General features: G+C 41.7%; 1 protein-coding gene across 2 annotated transcripts in view; it reads left to right on the forward strand.

The window, feature by feature from the left end:
* The window catches only part of rbms3 (RNA binding motif, single stranded interacting protein), a 195390-nt gene that overhangs the window by 65801 nt on the left and 110230 nt on the right, over window positions 1–19359 (forward strand). For both annotated transcript variants that reach the window (XM_053334307.1, XM_053334308.1), the window contains exon 4: window positions 3781–3872. In XM_053334307.1, coding sequence (XP_053190282.1) covers window positions 3781–3872 — 92 coding nt within the window. The remainder of the gene's footprint in view (window positions 1–3780; window positions 3873–19359) is intronic.

Here is a 19359-nt window from a genome sequence, read left to right on the forward strand (position 1 = left end):
GGATGAGCCAGAATGACTCATGACAGTTTAACAAGTATAGAAGACAAAAGAGCACACATACATATACATACGCACACATTTATAGAAACTGACTTTTCTGTGAACCCCCGCAACCATTACGCCTGATAAAAGCACAAATAGAGACTTTTGGATATCTCCATGTCTCTCAGTTATTATTCTCTTTTCCAACAAAACAACCCTTTCACAGTTTTACCCTGTGGCTACATATCAAGTATTCCACATTACAGAATCATTATGCATATATCAGCTACGATAACCGCACAGGGGAAAAGCAAACTGGTTCTTATTCTGGAGGCAGCTCAGTGAGTGTCAATTCAGTCCTCTTCAGTGCATTCAGCTGACCCCAAATAACCCTCCTCTTCCTTACGCTGCCTTTCTTATGCACACACCCTTTCTCTCGCTCTCTTTCTCTCCGCCTTCCCTTCAGTTCTTCCTCCATTCAGAGACGCCTGAATATAGGTCAGCATTCACTAAACGTCTCATACTGCTGAAAGTTTGATATGTGCACTCCAGGTGGTATGGGGGGGGGGGGGGGGGGGGTGAATATTAAATTTGTAATTGGGGGTCCCAAGTACCCACCCTTGGTATATTCTGACTATTAAAGAGAATCAGCCGTCGCCCAGGGGGGGCTCAGTAACTTTTTGTCTGGTTCCTTTTAAAATGCTGTTACAGTAATATGTTCTAAAAATCCAAAGAGGGAGGGAATGGTTCATAAAGGGGCAATTCACCCAAGTTACATAAAATACACAATAACATCTAATGGTATCTAGCTGTGTGTATATATATATATACTTCAGTTATGGTTTTACAAGCCCAGGTTTGAAGATATTGTTCACAGATTACTTTTCTGTCTCCACCCGACTGCAATTGATTTGAATGGAATTTTTGCGTGTGGTGCTCACAGCGTTGAAAAATTGCATTTAAAAAATTCAACAGTAACATGTTTTTCTGTTACACTGGATAACCCACTTACCTCACTTTGAACAATTTTCATTGAATTTTTTTTTTCTTCTACCAGAGAAACACAAACATGTGACATTTGACAACTTTAAGGGAAAACCCCGAATAAAAAGAAACATAATGTGGATGATTCAAAACCATGCAAGACACAAATCGTGTAAAATAAAGTTATGCACATTTCTGGTCTATATTTATATTCTGGGTAATTCTACTAGTAATTCTTTGCATGATTTACAGTACAGAAGACTCCTTATTTATCAAATACTGGCTCTTTATGCAGCTCCTTAATTCAGCCTTTGTCTGAAACAGGCTGTTTAAGGCCCCCCATCTTGATGAGCCCACTCTGTTCTGAATGGCCATCTTCAGGAAGCTAATCCACAACCGACTTCCACTACAACTCCTGCATGAACAAACAACTGTAGTAGGATTTCATGTCTTTTTCTCGTTCCTAAATACACCCATATATATGTTTGAGCCTAAATCTGATCCGAAATATGAGAAGATAACCCAGACAACCTACCAATGGACAGCATGTTGGTCTGACATCATCATCAAGGAGGAAGTTGTGATAACTTTTCAAACTAATCATTCAGGCATATGATATCACACAGTATAAAAATTACAGAATATTTCAAGCATGATATGTTCCTTTTGAAGAAGTTCAAGCAGCGTATGGTTGCCTAGCACCTTCAAAAGACACTTGATGTTGGTCACTTATTATAGTATCTGTAGTGCCGATTCAACCTGTTCACAGCGAGGTCTATAGATCATCCACAGTAATGGGGTAACCTTATATGGAAAGACATGCTGCTATTGAATTTCAAAGTTTTATTTATTGAGGGATATCTCAAAAATTGGGTAAATAAGTAAAAACATCTTGAAACACCTGGTAAGAAAGTACGTTTTTTTTGTCATTTGGCTGAACCGAACCTGCGAGTAAAAATAAATATTTATTAGCTGCTTGTGTATGAGTCATATGTTTACTAAGGTAAATAAGTGGTTTGGTGCACTGCTTATTTTCAGCTTTTTAGAAAATAATCCTTGGTACATTTACTTTTATAGAAAAAAGGTAGCGTTTGTGTGACTGCCGCCTATATTTGAATGTGGACATTTCACTGTTGGGTCTTCATATTTACACAATTAAGACCCACGCTTCCCTGCCCCACTATAACAGCTGACCATTAATCAGTCCCCGTGCTCAATTTCTCTTCCACCACCAGGTTATGATTTTCACATTACTCCACACTCTTTCACTGCTATCCGACAGGAAAATGACTCGACCCCTACCCCCTCCCCACCACCACCACCACTAACCATCACCACCACCACCAGCACACACTGACACACACCTCGTATGTCTGTGAAAGCAAGTGAGATATTTACTGTGTGCGCGAAGAGAACCACACATGTGTGTCAAGAAACCAAGGTTATATATTTTAGTGCATGTGTGTTCACTCATGTGTGTGTGTGTGTGTGTGTGTGTGTTTGAGTATATGATCGTTTGTAACATGATGGGGTAACCACTCTGGCGAGTCTCCCCCCACCTCACACCCATTATCCTTTTCTAATTACACTTTCCTTCTGAAACAGTGGATCAGAGGGCACCATTGACTGCTTTTAATCCTCCACCAAATTTTAATTAACACAGACGTGACCCCCGTCTCTGATACATCCCGGAGAACGTCGGGATCACAATAACTCATAAATCACAGCCGCAGATTTCATTCCCTCCGCTTTCGTCTGCTGATGAATTTCCAGATGGGGGCTGGTGGCTGTTAATGTCAGAAAAAATATGAGAAAGAGAGAATGAGAGACAGAGTGAGCGAGAGCGTGTTAGAGACAGAGAGGGACAGAGAAAGACAGGAAGAAGATGGAGAGAATTGCTATATTTGTAAGAAATATAAGTGTGTTTATGTGTATGTAAGAGAGATGGAGTTGGAGAAAGAGAGAGAGAGAGAGAGAGAAATGGCAGCAGCTCTGCTATGCTGTTAACCTTTGAAAGATTTGTTACCGGGGAGAGGATTATGAAGGCTGTGAAATGGGGTTGTGTTAATATGCCGGGTGTTGAGGAACACGATTTGGGCCAGCCAGCTTCACAGTCTCTGAAAATCAAAAGGCTGAACGACTGAAAACTGAAAATGACTCAGTGATGTTCTGAGGAATTCATTGACACGTCTCTGTCTCTATGTGTGAGTGTGTGCGTGCGTGTGTGTATTATATTTAATCATGGACTTTCAATCATTGACTTTTCAGAAATGACCATGGCACCAATTCTACTTGGTTAAATGCATATGAGTTGTCATTAAACTACTGAACTACAAATAAGATGTTCTTCTCAACAAAATTGAAACAGTGATGGTCTTTATTCTTGATTTGCATGCCACTCATTGTGTGTGTGTGTGTGTGTTTGTGTGCGTGCATAAAAGTCTGTTTGTATTTGCATATCCATACGTGTATCAGTGATCTTTGTGTGTGTGTGTGTGTGTTTGTTGATGTGGAGGTGGAGGTGGGCAGGGTGCCGGGGTTTGTTATTACTAAATCGCTCATCCATGCTACTAATTAAGATGCATAGCATCCCCCTATGAACGTCAGTGTCTCTAATTATCAAACAATGTAGTGCTCACTAGATATGAGAACTGGCAGCCTCTGTAGTCATGTTACCAACCTATTACTGCTACAATTACCAAGTACCTGTCATTCTCCTTGTTAGTCATCTGCCTTCATTTTTTCCTTTGCTAATGCCTGTCTGTTTTTCTCTTTTTCTCTCCCGCTCTCCTTCTCTTTTTTGTCTCTCTCCAGGCTATGGCTTTGTGGATTTTGACAGCCCAGCTGCGGCACAGAAGGCTGTGTCGTCTCTCAAAGCCACCGGGGTGCAGGCCCAAATGGCCAAGGTAAGCTGTGTTTAAAAACAAGTTAGCATTGCTGCTTCCCCGTGCATTATCGTTAGCACTTTGTTGCGCACAAAGCTCCCTCCGGGGATTTAAAATCATACACTTAACACATTTGATGGATGTTGATGGAACTGAAAAGCTCCCACATACAAACGGGTTTTTGTCCATAAACACGTTTTTTATAGAAAGTAATTTTCCACAGCGCTTTGATGTTTAATGACAAACTTGTTCACCCTAATATAAGGAGTCTCTTGAATGTGGGCTGTTAACAATATTTGTGTATTTTTACATGGCAAGTTGGGAGGCGACTGTGGTGCATGTAGGTCTGTTTTATTTAGCTGACACTCTCTGTGACAGGCCAAAGCTGTGGTCTCATACACAGAATCAAGACTTTGCTTACGAGTATATGTCTCTGGTTTCAAGGGGTTATTTGAACTGACTTGTGAGAGTGTGTGTGAGCCTGTGTGTGTGTGTGTGTGTGTGTGTCTCATTATTCTACTGCAGACTAACTTGGTTGCCAGTATGTAAACTGGCCCTGCTCTAACTGAGGTTTGACCAGTCTCTTGTTCTATGTTCTGTAGTGTTATTCGCTCTCTAAAGTGGAAGCAGATGAGACAAGCTGTTTCAGTAGTTAACTGGGCCCCAGTGAGTTACACAATAGAACCAGGTTGACAGACATAGATTCACATGGGGATGTGTGGCTTAGTGGGTAAAACACACTGGCAGGATATGCGCTACTTCACCACCTTTTTTACCTTTGGATTGTATTATTAAATTGTAAGCAACCCTATTCTCAATCTGCACTGTATTTATATCAGCCATGGTTAGTGTTACATATTTGGCTGGCTGTCAGTTGTAACAGACTGTTAACAGGCTAATTGGCTGGTTAACTACACCCCAAAAGAAGCGTGGTGCCAAAAATGAGAACATCAGCGAGATTGCTGTGTGCGTGTGTGTCAAACTTCAATCCACGCTAGCGGTGATCATACTCTCCTTTTCTCATTTTTCTCTAAATTTTTCATTCCCCTACTGACACAGACTCGCCATAGACTGAGGCTCAGCAGGACCCTCTCTCTGAGCATCTATGATAGACGAGCCCACGTGGCTAAACCGGGCTATTTTTGTATCAGCTGGTGTCAGAATATCTGAATAGGTGAACAAAATGTCAGTAGCATTAAAGCAATGAATATGGTGATGACTATGAGTGATTTTCCTCGCTCGAGATGGTCTGCATTTGATCTGATCCAGAAATCCCCCCCCCCCTTGAAGCCAAAGAAGCACTGATGAGGTGGAGAATGGCGATGGCGCCAGTGAAGATGACAGAATTGATGATAACGATGAAGGTGGCAATTATTTTGATCAAATGGGATGAGATCTGACAGGAGGAGATGATATTCCGTGCAGTGCTCAGGTGTGCCATTTCTCAAATGCACCATTTGGCCGTTTCCTCTCTCCCACCAGTGTCCTTCTTCCAATATTTATAAGAGGGCAGGCTCTCAGAATACAGATAAGAAGCCGTGCTCTTTGTCCATCTCATTTTAAGACCACACTTTGCATTGCTCCTCTTTTCTCAGTCAATATTTTCATGAGAGGTCTTGTGTCCCAATACAAAGGAGATGACCTTTTTAAGAATGTTTGTTTGCATATTTTTGTGTGTGTGTTTGCACGTGTGTGTGTGTGTGTGTGTGTGTGTGTGTGTGTGTGTGTGTGGGGGCACATTCACAAAATCATTTTCTATTAGCATTTGCGTAATATAGTTTTATTTTTGAATGTTCCCTTGTTCTGTTCACACAAATGGAAAGGCCAGCATTCTGTGCTGCAGCTCTGTGCTTTTATCACACTTCTGAGAGACATTAAGGAGTGGTTTGCTTTTATAGACTCCCACTGTATCTCTCTAATGTCTCTTTAGCAGGTATGACTACCATCACTCTATCGACTCCTCCTTCTCTGCCTCGCCTCTTCTTCTTTAGTTCTAACCCCCTTCTTTGCAGCTTGGTACGGTTAGCTCTTAACTACCTTTTTACTCTGCACTCACATATTCATGCATTCATAAACACATCTGTATTCACATCCACCATGTGTTCCCCTGCCAAAGATCCAATGAGTGCAATTTATGCCCATCAATAATTCACAGCGGGCTGCCTTTGTGTCTCCCTACCTTGCAAGGTGTTTCTGACACCTTCCGTTCTGTCATGGCAGAGCAGCATTCCCCAGGTGGGGCCAGATGTAAAACCCAGGTAAGCATTGAGGGAGGTGTAAATCATAAAGACGACTGCTAACGCCACTGACGACTCCAACAATAAGAGCAATCAGCCTCATTCTCTCACTCCCTCTGCTCCATTTTGTCATATATTATATCTCTTCACAACAAAGTAATAAATGGATAGCAAGTCAGAGCCAGAGGCTTTGAGCTCATTAAATAAAACAGTCGCAGTAATCAAGTTGTGCCTTTCTTTCCTGTCTTGACGGCATTAGAAGACTTTTATAACGGTTTTATATTTTAGGAGGCGAGAAGAGAGAAACAGAAGGAAAAGAGAAGCGACACTTGATTTCCTCTTCTTCCTCCAGTGTAACAGCCTACTGTCTCTCTCCTCTTACTCCCCTTGGAATTTGAAATACCAAGGCAGCAGAGATGAAACATTGCCTTCCTTTTGTCTTGTCCTCCCCTGGGGATGGTGACAGCGAGAGGGAGGAGAGGAGCCATAATTAAGACACCTAAAGGACACTTCCCCCCTGCGCCTCCCTTCCTGTCACTCACCTCTGCACAAGTCACAGATAAGAGCGCTTAGCATAGGTGGGGAGTACGTGTGTGTATTTGAGTGCACATCAGTTCCTGTGTGCATTGTGTGTGTGTGTGTGTGTGTGTGTGCGCGCTTCTGCATATATGGTCATATGTGTGCTTGTGTGTTTGTGTATGCACAACCAAATACACATTTCCATACAGAGTAAATGCTTGCCTCCATGTGTGTATATGAGTGTGTGTCAGCGTAATGATAATAAAACAGTCATGATACATTGTTTATGTCAGCATAAAGCTAGGGAATAATTCACTTTTATCTTCTATCAAAATTTAGTAGGGAAGTATAGGGACATTGTGATTACATTGTGTCATTATGTTGACAAATTCTGTTTAAATTAATGGCTCAAAGCCGGGCTCTTTCAAAATGTAAAGAAAAAACTTATATAAACATTTCTAAAACTCACAAATGGACATATTGTATCTAGTTTTGTTTAAACTGGACACAGACAGAATTTGAAAAACTAAGCTAAGTTAATAACTTTCTGGTTCCAGCTTCTCTTCTCATCTAACCCCTGACAAGAATTCAAATATGCACATTCCCATTTCCCATTCCCATTTCTTAACAATGATGGTCCAACACAAGGGACTACTTAATATGCTATATGTTGTAGAATAATACATCATAAGGCAAGTCTCATTATCAAAATGTTAAATGCCATACACTATAAAAAGATTTGATGCCACAAAGCAGAAGTTACGGAATCAATTAAAAAAAATTAAGATATCAAATTACAAAAATCATAATCCATACAGCATAACATGGATAAAAGAGATTACATCCATTATCATTTATCAATCGTGTGTGTTTGTATGTGTGTGTGTGTGTGTATGTGTGTGTGTGTGTGTGTGTGTGTGTATGTGTGTATGTGTGTGTATTAGAGAGAGAAATTGAGTATAGGTGTATTTGCCTCCTCACACCTTGGACTCTATTCTCTATGTCACTTTGTTCAGGTAGCTTTCCGAACTGAGAAAACTGACATGTCGAGCAGACAGAATGATAACAGGTAAACGCCGTGTCTAGCTTTGCAGATGCAAACCTGTCAACCAGCCGCTCGCCTCACTCTCCACAGGCTGCCATTTTCCCCTTGAGCCAATCAGACTGAATTATGGGAAGGGCGCCCTCGATTGTGGTGTCTGTGTCTGAGAGGTAATTCCGCCTGACAGCTGCTTGCTTTCAGACAACAGCCAGTCTTTATGGAAATCATCCCTCCCTATTCTCGCTGCAGTCGGCTTCTGCTGATAACAGTCCGGATGAAAACAAAGCAGTGCTTTTCTACTTTCTTTTTTTTTTTTTAAATCTGTTCTTTTTCCTCCAAGTGCGGACAGCTTAGAATTAGCAAAACAACTCAAACATACTGTGGAGTCTGACGATGTACACCGTGCTTTGAAGTTATACATACTTAAGGCTAATATAAGCTTAGAGCTGACACTTCTGATCAAAATGATCTTCACATAAATAATTGGTCAATTTATCCATCTAGTAAAATTGCTTTCTTTTTTTGTTCATGACATGTTAAATGCATTTTTCTACCAGTATAATGTTATATTTGATTTCGAAACAAAGAAAAAATGAAATTAGCAAAATTTAACTATTTGGTTTCCAGAAAATATCCATAAAATGAACAATGCCTTCTGTCAATAAGTTGTCAGAGATGAGGCACTGATATTGATTTTGGAGAGTTTTCAACAATGCCCTGGTTGAAGCAGTGGGAACAAAGCCCATGGCGCAGCATGTCTCCATCGGTACCCTCTTTCCAATATCCAATATTTATAAGGTGAACAGAAGCTACAGGCAGACAGGAAGGCTCTGCTTGCCCTTCACTTCACATTACAGTGGGGAAATTATGCTAAAAGCGTCATTAAAGTGCCTCCATGAAGTGAATCCCAAATGTTTATGATAGCACAGTGCTCGTACCGGCCCATCAACCAGTAGTCACCGCCGGATGCTTCAGATGGTTTAACGGTGTGAAACGAACCGGAGTGTTCAGTCCTCTTACTCCCTCTTTCATTTATTCTCACTTTCTTTCCCTTGCTCTGTCTCTTCTGCTGTCTTTTCCTTTCTCTCCTGGGGAAGATTTCCTGTCAATATCACATTTATATTCATGTGAAAAGCACGGATCTCCCTCTGGGTGGTCTGCAGTCAGTCAGCAGTCTTCTTATTATCCTTTAAAGGTGACTCCTCTGACGTCTTAGCACCGTTGACATTGTGGACCCCACAGCTCGGCTCAACATGGAGTGACCTCTGGGCGATAATCAAAGGGACGGCTGACAGTGCTGTTACAGTTGGTTGCTGACAACAGCTAGCCCAGCGAAGCCTGCCTTCCCTCAAGCATGGGTTAAATATGGTGGGAATGTAAGGGGGGAATACATTGCATTGTGAATACAGCAGGATAACTGGACAGACTTTGGAGATACAGGTGCTCACTCAGCAGCATCACCCACCTTGAATGTGATGCCATTTCTCCTCTGACATCGTCCGCAGTGTTTGTTCACAAAGCATATGGTGTCAGAACACAGTGTGGAGATCAGCACTTTCGCTCTGCACTGCGCATATGAAGCCGCCATTGACAGGGCCATTCTTACCATTATAGTTACTTCCAGCAGCTCATTTTCCTTCCATATGTTTTCTTCCAACAGTGTGTGTACGCATCCGAATGGTGCTATAGTCAGCACATTGGCATACTGTGTATATCCTCAACTTCACTCATCTGTTGTCATGTATACTTTCATCCTTTGGCAAGCACCTGTGGCTTTGATATACTTCGCCAAGGTGATAGTATTGCTTTCACTGCATAGTACAAAGTCTGTATGCCTAATGGTGGACCTAGCTATTGTGATGATTCTCCATATTCTTTTCATCTAAGTTATTCTTTCATTTAAAGTAACTGACCTTGCTTCACTTTAGTTTTTTAATATTATGTTCAACACATTAGCAGATCATTTAGCCAATAACTGATATTATTAATTCTATTTAGTGTGCTTTCTTCCATAATAACATGCTTCAGTTGACTTTTTGTGTAGTGTACCTGTAGAGAGAGACATGAAAAAGGGAAGTGTTGATATCATGGAAATATCAGGAGTGCAATGAGATGATGTGACTCATACAAAAAGATACAATCAACTTTCACCTTGTCATTTTGTAAAGTGTAGTTAGCTGCGGTGGGGCCCAGCATCCCCCTCCCTGCTCCTCCTGCAGAAGTGATAGTTTTGAAGGACAAAGCCAGTGAGAGTGAGATGGACCATCTGACGAGCACAGGCTCCCAAGCACCTCTGTTGGCTTCCACCGTCTCTGCCGTCTAATTACGCTTCAATCATCTGCAGGAGCGCTGCGTGCGGTAAATTGTTTCGCCGAGCAGCGCGGAGACGTGCCGAGCTGTGAGCGTGAGAGAGAGTGAGAAGCAAGGAGACACAGAGAGTAAGTAGAAATCAGCGAGGGTCGGAGTGAAAAAGTGATGAAGAAGACGGGAAGGAAAGGGGGGAAAAAGCATGAGGAAAAATGAAGCTGAGATGGGAGACAGAAATGGAGATACCCTGCAGAAACAGAGAGGGGCTTGAGTAAGAGGCCTGCCAGCCATAATGTCACCTCAGACAGCTTGTACAGAAGCAGACAGGCCAGCACTAATGAACAAAGTTACAAACTTATCACTTATCTGAGATGGGGGTGAGAGAGATTGATGGAGAAACGGGGGAGGAAAGAGATGGTTGGCACTGCAACTGGTATTAGACAACATCAGCATAATAAATGATTCTGTAGATGTAGATGTGAATGACTCTTGCATATGATATTCTGCTTTGCTTAATGCAGATATAGAGAAATCATTTGGGAAATATTACAATTTCTTCTTAAAAATTACACTCTATCTTTAGGAGTTTTTTATTGGTTTCCACTTTAGCACCGAAAAAGGGATCCAATTAAAGTACAATTTGGAGTGGTCCCATTTATGTATATGTGAATAGCTTCTATTCTTTTCCCAAATTGCTGCAAAAATGGCTTTGCGTTTAAATTGTTGGCTGGAAAAAAAGAATAGAGAAGGTCTGCATTCTCAGTATGTTCAATGGTGCCATGCTTGCTTTGAAGCAAACATAAATATGGCTTTTTCAGGCTTGGTAATGGCCACAGTGTGCAGTTATTAGAATCTCTTTGATGTGGCAACTGTGCCAACCTGCTCACTATCTCTGTGAATTGATCTGGCTCAATTAGCAGGCCCACAGAGACAACGTTCAAAGGACCAGGCTTCCACACTCAACAGTGACACACATAGACCAGGTGAAACGCTTTGCATTCATTTACTCAGCTGGCCCTGAGAAGACAACCTGTGAATAGATGTGAATATTGGAAAATCAATATCGCAGCTTCAGTGTTGAGGAAAGCTTTCACCATAGAATGTTTGGTGTATTCTTTATCCAGTATGAGCTCACTTCCTGCTGCCATGGATTTAATTTAATTAAGCAGATATCTTCTAAACCTCTCTCTGCTATTGTAGTGTATTTCAATCTTAGTATCTACTGTATGTCTTTTGAATGCATATCCAGGTATTTTATATGCTAAAGTACATGTGCATTGTACACCTCTCTTCCAGCCTGCCTTCCTCCCCTGGTTCAGCTGACCCATTTCAATTTGTCTTCATCAGTCATACCAATTAACTCTGGGATTAGATTCTTCAATGCCAGCTACCCGCAGTCCTCCCTATATTCAACCATCCATCCCCTCCATTCTTCCCTACCTTCCTCTGCTACAGCATGCGGTGCTTTCGCCTCACATGTTTGCGATCTCCAACCTTAACAGCCATCCTGGGCTTCTCAGCTTCCAGCTTAGGTAGCACCCTGTTGATGTACATAAAGAGAGAGCACACAGCACTTTTCTTTCATTGAATTTTATTTGTCAGAAACACCACTGCAGGGAAGCTCATTGCTATCCTCTGGAGAACTGTAATTTTAACTTGACTGGGACTCATGAAGTCATTTTTGTCAGTAGCTCTCTGCTGCTTATACCTTTCCTGAGAGGGATGAAAAAAGAGGGCCTTTTCCCTCTTAACACTTTCAAACCAGATGCAACCATGGAGCATCTATGATTAAATGGAAAGCACTAGCACTGCTAGTGGCAGAGAGGCAAGGACTCCAAATGACAAATGAAAGACAATGATACACCTACACACACACACACACACACACACACACACACACACACACACACACACACACATTGAGCTTATCTAAAAAAAGAACAGTAAATCATTAGATTATGAGCAAAGATACATGCGGCATCACAGAGCATCCGCTACTCACTTTATTTGCATTGATTGAGTTAGAGTGAATGTATGCATGAATGCAGCAGTAATGAATATTTTGACTCCTTTCCCTGCCAGATCATTTTGTGTATTCACACAGAAATGACTATCAATATGCTTTTGCCGAGTTTGTATGATTTCAATGAAGCTGATGATCAACACCAGGGCCGCTATGCTTCTTTTTTACTGTTTATTTTTTGATTCATGTAATATTTTACTGATGTAAAACTGCAAGACTGGCAGGTTGTGAAGGAAACAATTCAATCAATTATAGTGACTGCATTCTTATGAACTAAAAATGTATGAAGCTTGCCAACATTATCGAAAAATTATTTTACCAGTGACTTTTCCAAAAGTATTAAACACTAGACAGTTAGACAGTTGCCTTTGTTTGGGATCATATTCAATTGGTATTATTTACACACACACACACACACACACACACACGCGCACATACATATTTGTGACCATATTAAAACACAGGACCTGTAATTCATTAGATTCGGTAGAAAATATAATATGATTAATGTAACCCTTCCACTGCAGCTGCATAACTCCAACTTTAAGCCACTACTCACATCAGTTGCATGGTTGTGTGAGTTCACATTGCCATCGGTCTCTACATAGATCATATTTAATGGTAGTTTGTGGTGCAGCATAGTCAGAATAGAGCATGTAACAATGCTGAGACTTGAAGAGTTTTTCCAGACATAGCTCCACCACTATTACAGATAAATAACATAATGTCCCATTGCGGTTTCCATTAAGTGTTATCAATGATTCTAATAAAATAAGTCTATTTTATTCCCACTATTGTTGTCAGGTCAGTTGCATACTATCCTACTCTACTGTTCCCTTTTCTTTAGCCAGCTGTCCTCACACCATCAACAACAATTTTCCTCATTATGACTCCTCTCTCTTCCCCTCCCTCCCTCCATCCCTACCTTCCTTCCTCTGTTGCAACCTAATCTCCCACACTGCCTCCCTCTCTCTCTTCAACAAATTCTATGTTCATGCCATGTTAAATTACACTGACTGTTTCCATTTCCAGTTGCTTCAATCATATATGAGAGGTCTGGAGAAAGAGCCGAGCTGTGAGTCCAGACAGAGCAGAGCAGGGCAGAGCAGGGTAGATCAGGGATTGGGGGCTCTGTCCTGCTGAGGGTTGATGAACCAGCTCTCTGACACCAACACAGTCCCTCATTCTGCCTAATGAGGAAGAGCAAAGCCAGAAGAGCGGGTCCCTTTTCATCCTTTTCATCTCACTGACACTGCTCCCATGAGTCTTTGTGTGTGAGTGTGCGGACACGGCCGCGCAAGAGATAGATAAAGACAAGAAGAGATGAAAATAGAGAGAATGAAATTCCACATCAAAATATCAAACGCCTTTGATTGCGCTGTAGTAGCACAAGAAATCTTCCTTTTCCATGTGATGTGTGTTTTTGTGGGTCTTTATCCAACACACATCTTTTATTGTATGTCAAAGAGATAATGAGGGGGAAAAATCTTCTCTGACCTTTCTTGCTCAGATGAGAAACACAAGAAGGGAGCTCTGCCTTTTTCTCTGAGGTCTAAAAAAGTCAGAGTCAGTGTAGTTTATCTAAGCTCAAAAAAGGGACACTGTGTGACTGTTGCCTTTGCAGAGAAAGGAGAAGAAATAGTTGCTACAGTATATAGTTAGATGGTGTGGAAGATCCTTTACCCGTGCACTTTTCTCTCCAGGGTCCGGATATAGCAAGAAGATGGTCAGCAGTTCAGAGGGAAGAAATTGAGATGAAAACAGATAGATGTATGACACACTGTCTTAGTCCGCTCTGAGGTGATTTCAGATCATTGCTCTCCTTCAAAGTGCTTTACATCAAAAATACCTCGTCAGCACTTTTCCAAAAAACCCTCTGTGTGGATTCAGCTGTGCATGTATCAGGAAAAGAAACACTGACAACTTCTTTACACTTATGTTGTATAAGTATCCCTGAATTGTCACAGCACAGTTTCAGCCTCTGTTTTTGATAAACAAGCAGTTTATTTGAGAGTGTCGGCTTTCGCAAATTACTCATGCAAATTTGACTTTTCCCTCAAGTTGATTTATCCCAACTGGTATGTAGAAGTCACTAAATTCTTCACTGCCCTTTTTGTCTCTCTACAGCAGGGGTGTCAAACTCATTTTCATTTAAGGGCCACATACAGACCAATTTGATCTCATGTGGGCCGGACCATTAAAAAGATGGAAGGAACGAGGGAAGAAGGGAAGGAAAAGAGGGATAAGAAAGAAGAGAAGACCGGAGGGAAGGAAAGGAGGGAAGGAAGGAAGGGAAGAGAAGAGAAGACAGATGGAAGGAAGCGAAGAGAAGACCGGAAGGAAGGAAGGAAGGAATGAAGGAAGGGAAGAGAAGAAAGTAAGGAAGGAAGGAAGGAAGGAAGGAAGGGAAGAGAAGAAAGTAAGGAAGGAAGGAAGGAAGGAAGGAAGGAAGGAAGGAAGGAAGGAAGGAAGGAAGGAAGGAAGGGAGGGAGGGAGGGAGGAAGGAAGGGAGGAAGGGAAGAGAAGAGAAGACAGATGGAAGGAAGAGAAGAGAAGACCGGAAGGAAGGAAGGAAGGAATGAAGGAAGGGAAGAGAAGGAAGGAAGGAAGGAAGGAAAAGAAGACAGGGAGGAAGGGAGAAAGAAAAGTAGGAAGGACAGACGGAAGGAAGGAAAAGAGGAAGAAGGAAAGTGGGCCGGATTGGACCTCTTGGCGGGCCGGTTCTGGCCCACGGGCCGCATGTTTGACACCCCTGCTCTACAGTGTCAATATTATGTTTGCATGTGTTGTAATCTCTCTCACTCTCTCTCTCTCTCTCTCTCTCTCTTTCCAATTGCCGTGTTATCTCCATTTTTCTTTGTTATGTCTGTCGCTGTTTCTCATTCTTTTCACTCCAGCCTTAAAAGCTGTTGTTCCGTCTCCTTCACTTTTCTGTATGTTTGATGCTTTGCCCGAGCGCTGGTCTGCTGTTGTGTGTTATGTTTGTGATATCATGGCATTGTTTTCTTTGTTATCTCAGTATTCAGCCATGCCATCTCAGTGTTGCTTCTGTGTTGTGCGAGGGTTATCTTGCTGCCATCTCTGCTTTTTTATCTATGCATTATCTTTTGGGTTATCTCAGCGCTGTTGTCCCCCATGTTATCATATGCCACGATCAAGGCGGTGACCTTTTCTCTCTGACAGCATCTTAAAATGCTCTCAGGGATGTGTTAGCTGTTCCTTTTAAGGCTTTCCTTACTGCCATGAACACTTACTGTGGTTTTTAAGCTTTTTACATTTCATATTCACATTTTTTTTTTGGGGTTGCTGAACATCAAAATATTTGATTTCCTACATTTGTTTTTATTGCGTGCCTTTTTCTCGCCTGAGTGTATGCTTCCTAGTTTTCTCTTGGATATGTACATTTTCATATGTGTCACACATGTTTAGCTCTCAGGGATGTCTTTGTTTCTGCCAGCGACTGCGATTTGTCTGCTGCCATCATTTGCGAATGCTGTGTTTACATGGCTGCAAGTGTGTGTTGTTACATTTGATTCAGAGCATGGTATGATTCATAGCAGATGGCTGCCTTCTTCCAGCGGAGTGTGACAGCCGTAGAAAGTTAACACTGCACAGTAGACAAGATAGAAAAGGGAGGAAAAACTAGGGATGTGATTACCATCAAACCATCAGCTCAGTAGAGGGAGCATCCATCCGCATCCTTCTCTCTGCTCGGTATGTGACATAGATACAAAATGTCTCCCAGGCTAATTTGCGGAGCAGTACACACTCTTCACAGATTCATTTTGAAGTTAGCAGTCAAACAGAATCAGCTCCTTTGCCTCAATAAAGTGAAATAAGACTGGAGACCCCTTAAATATGTACTCCAGGCTGTTTGCGCATCAGTTGATCTGCTAAAGCCTGTTTTCCTTCCTTTTTGCTTGGCATGTGCAGTATCTTTTGACAGTGAAGTTTACATCTTCCTCTGATGTTATTATACAGTTCCTTTACCGGATATCTAAACAGAAGACCCTTTGGCCTTGTCAGTCTCAGCTAGTCCTCATGAGAACAAACCAGAGATTTGTATGCCATATGTTTTTATAGCAGTTTTACGGTCGGCACTACGGCAACCACTGAACCACAGCGCAGTTTGTATTCCATTATTAACAGGGTACGTACACCTCATAACTGTCAGAAAATAGGAAGAGGCAGCCTTGACAAGCTAACTGGTGGGGAGGCACTGCCATCTTGAATAATGATCAGTCTTTCTGAAACCCTTTTGTACGATTAAGTGAAAATATAATGATCCTTTTGTTCACTTCACTACACCACACCACTTCCTATCTGGACTTGATTTGAACCAACTGTGTTGAGACACAGCCCAAAACTTGTACTCAACAGTTTTTTGTGGAACAAACAACATCCTTTTACCTAGAACATTTTGCAAATGATTATTCCAGGGAAAGCTGAATATTTGATATTAGTGGCAATGTGATATTTTCAAAATTGTCATATTAGTCATGGTAATTTTTTTTTATGGAAAAGTCATTTCATTTGAAGAAAATAAGCTTGTTGAAAGGCCTGTTTTTGACATTTCTTTAAAGACAGGTACTTTCTTCTTATTTACACATTATTGAAATAAAAGTCAAAGAAAAAACACATGGCCTTACCACACCCTGCTATGATCATCTTGTAAAAAGGATGCAGACGTTACCTAATCAGTATTTTGGCAATCAAAACAAGAGCTTGTGATGAAGGATATTTTTTCCCCTGGTACTGTTTTTTTGGCAGTGATAAGTAAATTAACTCCTTTATTTTCACTTGAGCTTCATTTTCTTGTGTGTGGTTCTACCAGTACTGAAGCCACTTCTATTTGTTCATGAATTCACACGGCAACATGGCTTTGAATGAAAATGTAAATTACCTACTACCAAGTCTCTAATGATGTTAATCCCTGTGTGATTAGACTATTATGATATACAATCATGTGTTGTTATGGGTTCAGTTACCAAGAGATGCTTTTTTTTTTTGTCTTCGATATTATCATCTGTTGGCTGTTATCATTGTTTTTCCAAACAATAATCATTACCATAGTTATTTTTATTGTGTTTACAGTAGAAAAAAAAAGGTAACTTAATTTTACATCACACGTCTGACAATACCTGGTAGCATTGTTTGGGCTGACCACCAATATCCATCCAATTAACACTTATTATGATATATTCAGTATTCATAGTGAGCTTCATTATATAGTAACACAAAGTTTGTCACAGGAGAATTAGATGTTTTTGTTTCATGGTTTAAAAGGTTGCATCTGACTTATAGTAAGACGACTTCTTTTCCCTTGATAAGTCACTTCAGCGATCCCCATGGAAACGGTTACACCCCGCCTCAAAAGCTGACAGCCAGACTTGTTGTTGTTGCCTCAAGCGTGATGGAGAAGGGGAGAAAAGGGGAGGAAGAGCAGGAGGGGTGGGGGAAGATGGGATCTGAAGAACCAGGGGAAGTAGAGATGTGACTCCAATCAAATTATTGGCCAATCAAGTCATAACGTGAGTAATTCAAGGCTTACATCGACGGCCTTAATCTGATTGCTGATACATTAGGGCCTCAGAGGAGGGCTCTTAGCGTGCATGCTCAGTGGGAGGTCTTGGGAGGAGAAGGTGCTTTGATGGGAGACAAGAGATGCTCACTTTTTAGTAGAAGAGTGTGTGTGTGTGTGCATGGGTCTGTATTTATGTGTAGAAGACAGAAAGAGACCGACAATCTGTTGGGGTTGTTGAAATGATGCCTGCCTCTCTACCTTTTGGAGCAGTATTATAAAATAAGAACGAGGAAGCCAGGCGAGGGATAGTGGGAGGTTTACATCGCCTCTCTGTTGCCATCTGCTTCAGTGCCATTGTCCAATGGCAACATCTCTCATTTGCCCAATTACAGAGGAGGATTATGATGTGTTTGTTTCCTACCCATGGGCTCCCTGGCCACATCTGACTCATGTTTTAGGTAGAGAAAGATTGTCTATCCTTTAATGAGTCTTGCCAGGACTGCCTAGTTAAAGTCATATTATTGCTTTTGCTTCTACAGTAATAGAATTTTTAAACACAGTTGGTATTTATACAAAATATAATAAGATGCTGTAAATGAATTTCAATGCCACATCTGCAAAAACTTCAGTGTGATATCTATGAAGCCAACAAAACCTTATATACAGTAACTGATGGGGGGGGGGGGGGGATGGAGCTCGCTTTGAGAGCTTACACCTGGAAAAACATGACGATGGGGCCAGCCGTTGAGCGGAAGGGGCTCCTACAAAAGGCCAGACCCTCAGAAAGCGCGGGGTTTCCGGCGTCTTACACTAGTGTTGAGTGCTAATCGTGCTCAGTTTCAGAATCCCGGGGCCTCCGAGAGAGAAAAAGCCTGGCATGTTTCCGTGCAGATTTACATGTTGCAGGGTTCATGAATTAGTGACCCCCCCCCCCCCCTTTTTTCCCTACTCCCATCACGCAAAACACATACACACACACATATACACTCCAACCACCCCCTGCGCTTGGGGATCTGCATTGTCGAAACAGCTGCCAAGGGAACAGCTTGTCTGGGAGAGAGAGAGAGAGAGAGAAAGTGAAAGAAGGGAGGGAGAGGGAGCACTGGGGAGAGAGGGAAGGTAATCAGTTTTTGGAAAAATACTGCCTCTCTATCCCCTGCCAAGAGTTAGTTTGTGTTGTGGCTTTTTTCTGGGCCAGCGTAGCCCTGGCACTGTGACTCTAGCCACCCACCCCTCTCTCCACAGTTAATACAACAATGGGGGGTTTAGGTCGTAAACTGACAAAAACAACAGCCAAACAGAATGGGGTTTTGAAGTGTGTCTGTTTCTGTGCTTGTGTGACTGCACTCTGGTGGTGTTTAAACTTTTTTTTGTTTCAGCCATATGCCTATTTGTGTGTGACAGTCAAGCATCTGTAAAAAAAAAAAAAAAAAAAGGCTTATTGTTGTGATACCACAGCAAGTATCCATAAGTGAACAATCACTCTTTCTTTTCAGAGTGCTGGCAATTTGCCATCTCACACTACTGTGCCATGTCCTCGCTCTCCCACGCACTTAGAGCCCTATTTTAACCAAGTGCAATGACAACTGCAAGGTGAGAGGTCTTGGGTGCATGGACTATGTGGGTGTCTCCAGTTTTTTTTGGTTCATATGCAACATACGCAACGTGCAAAAGGGTTGAAGATGAACATAGGTCTGTGTGTGTGTGGTGATTTTTAAATACTTTCTCAGCCTGTCACGTCACTGCTCTCATAGCTCTGAAGCAGTTGTGCCAATCACAATTAAACGTGATAACGACATCTCCGTAAACAGAGAGCTTTTCTTCAGGAAATGTCTGGATGGTTCAGAGCATCAAAA

This window comes from Scomber japonicus, chromosome 15 (assembly GCF_027409825.1).
Source record: "Scomber japonicus isolate fScoJap1 chromosome 15, fScoJap1.pri, whole genome shotgun sequence".
Taxonomy (NCBI): domain Eukaryota; kingdom Metazoa; phylum Chordata; class Actinopteri; order Scombriformes; family Scombridae; genus Scomber; species Scomber japonicus.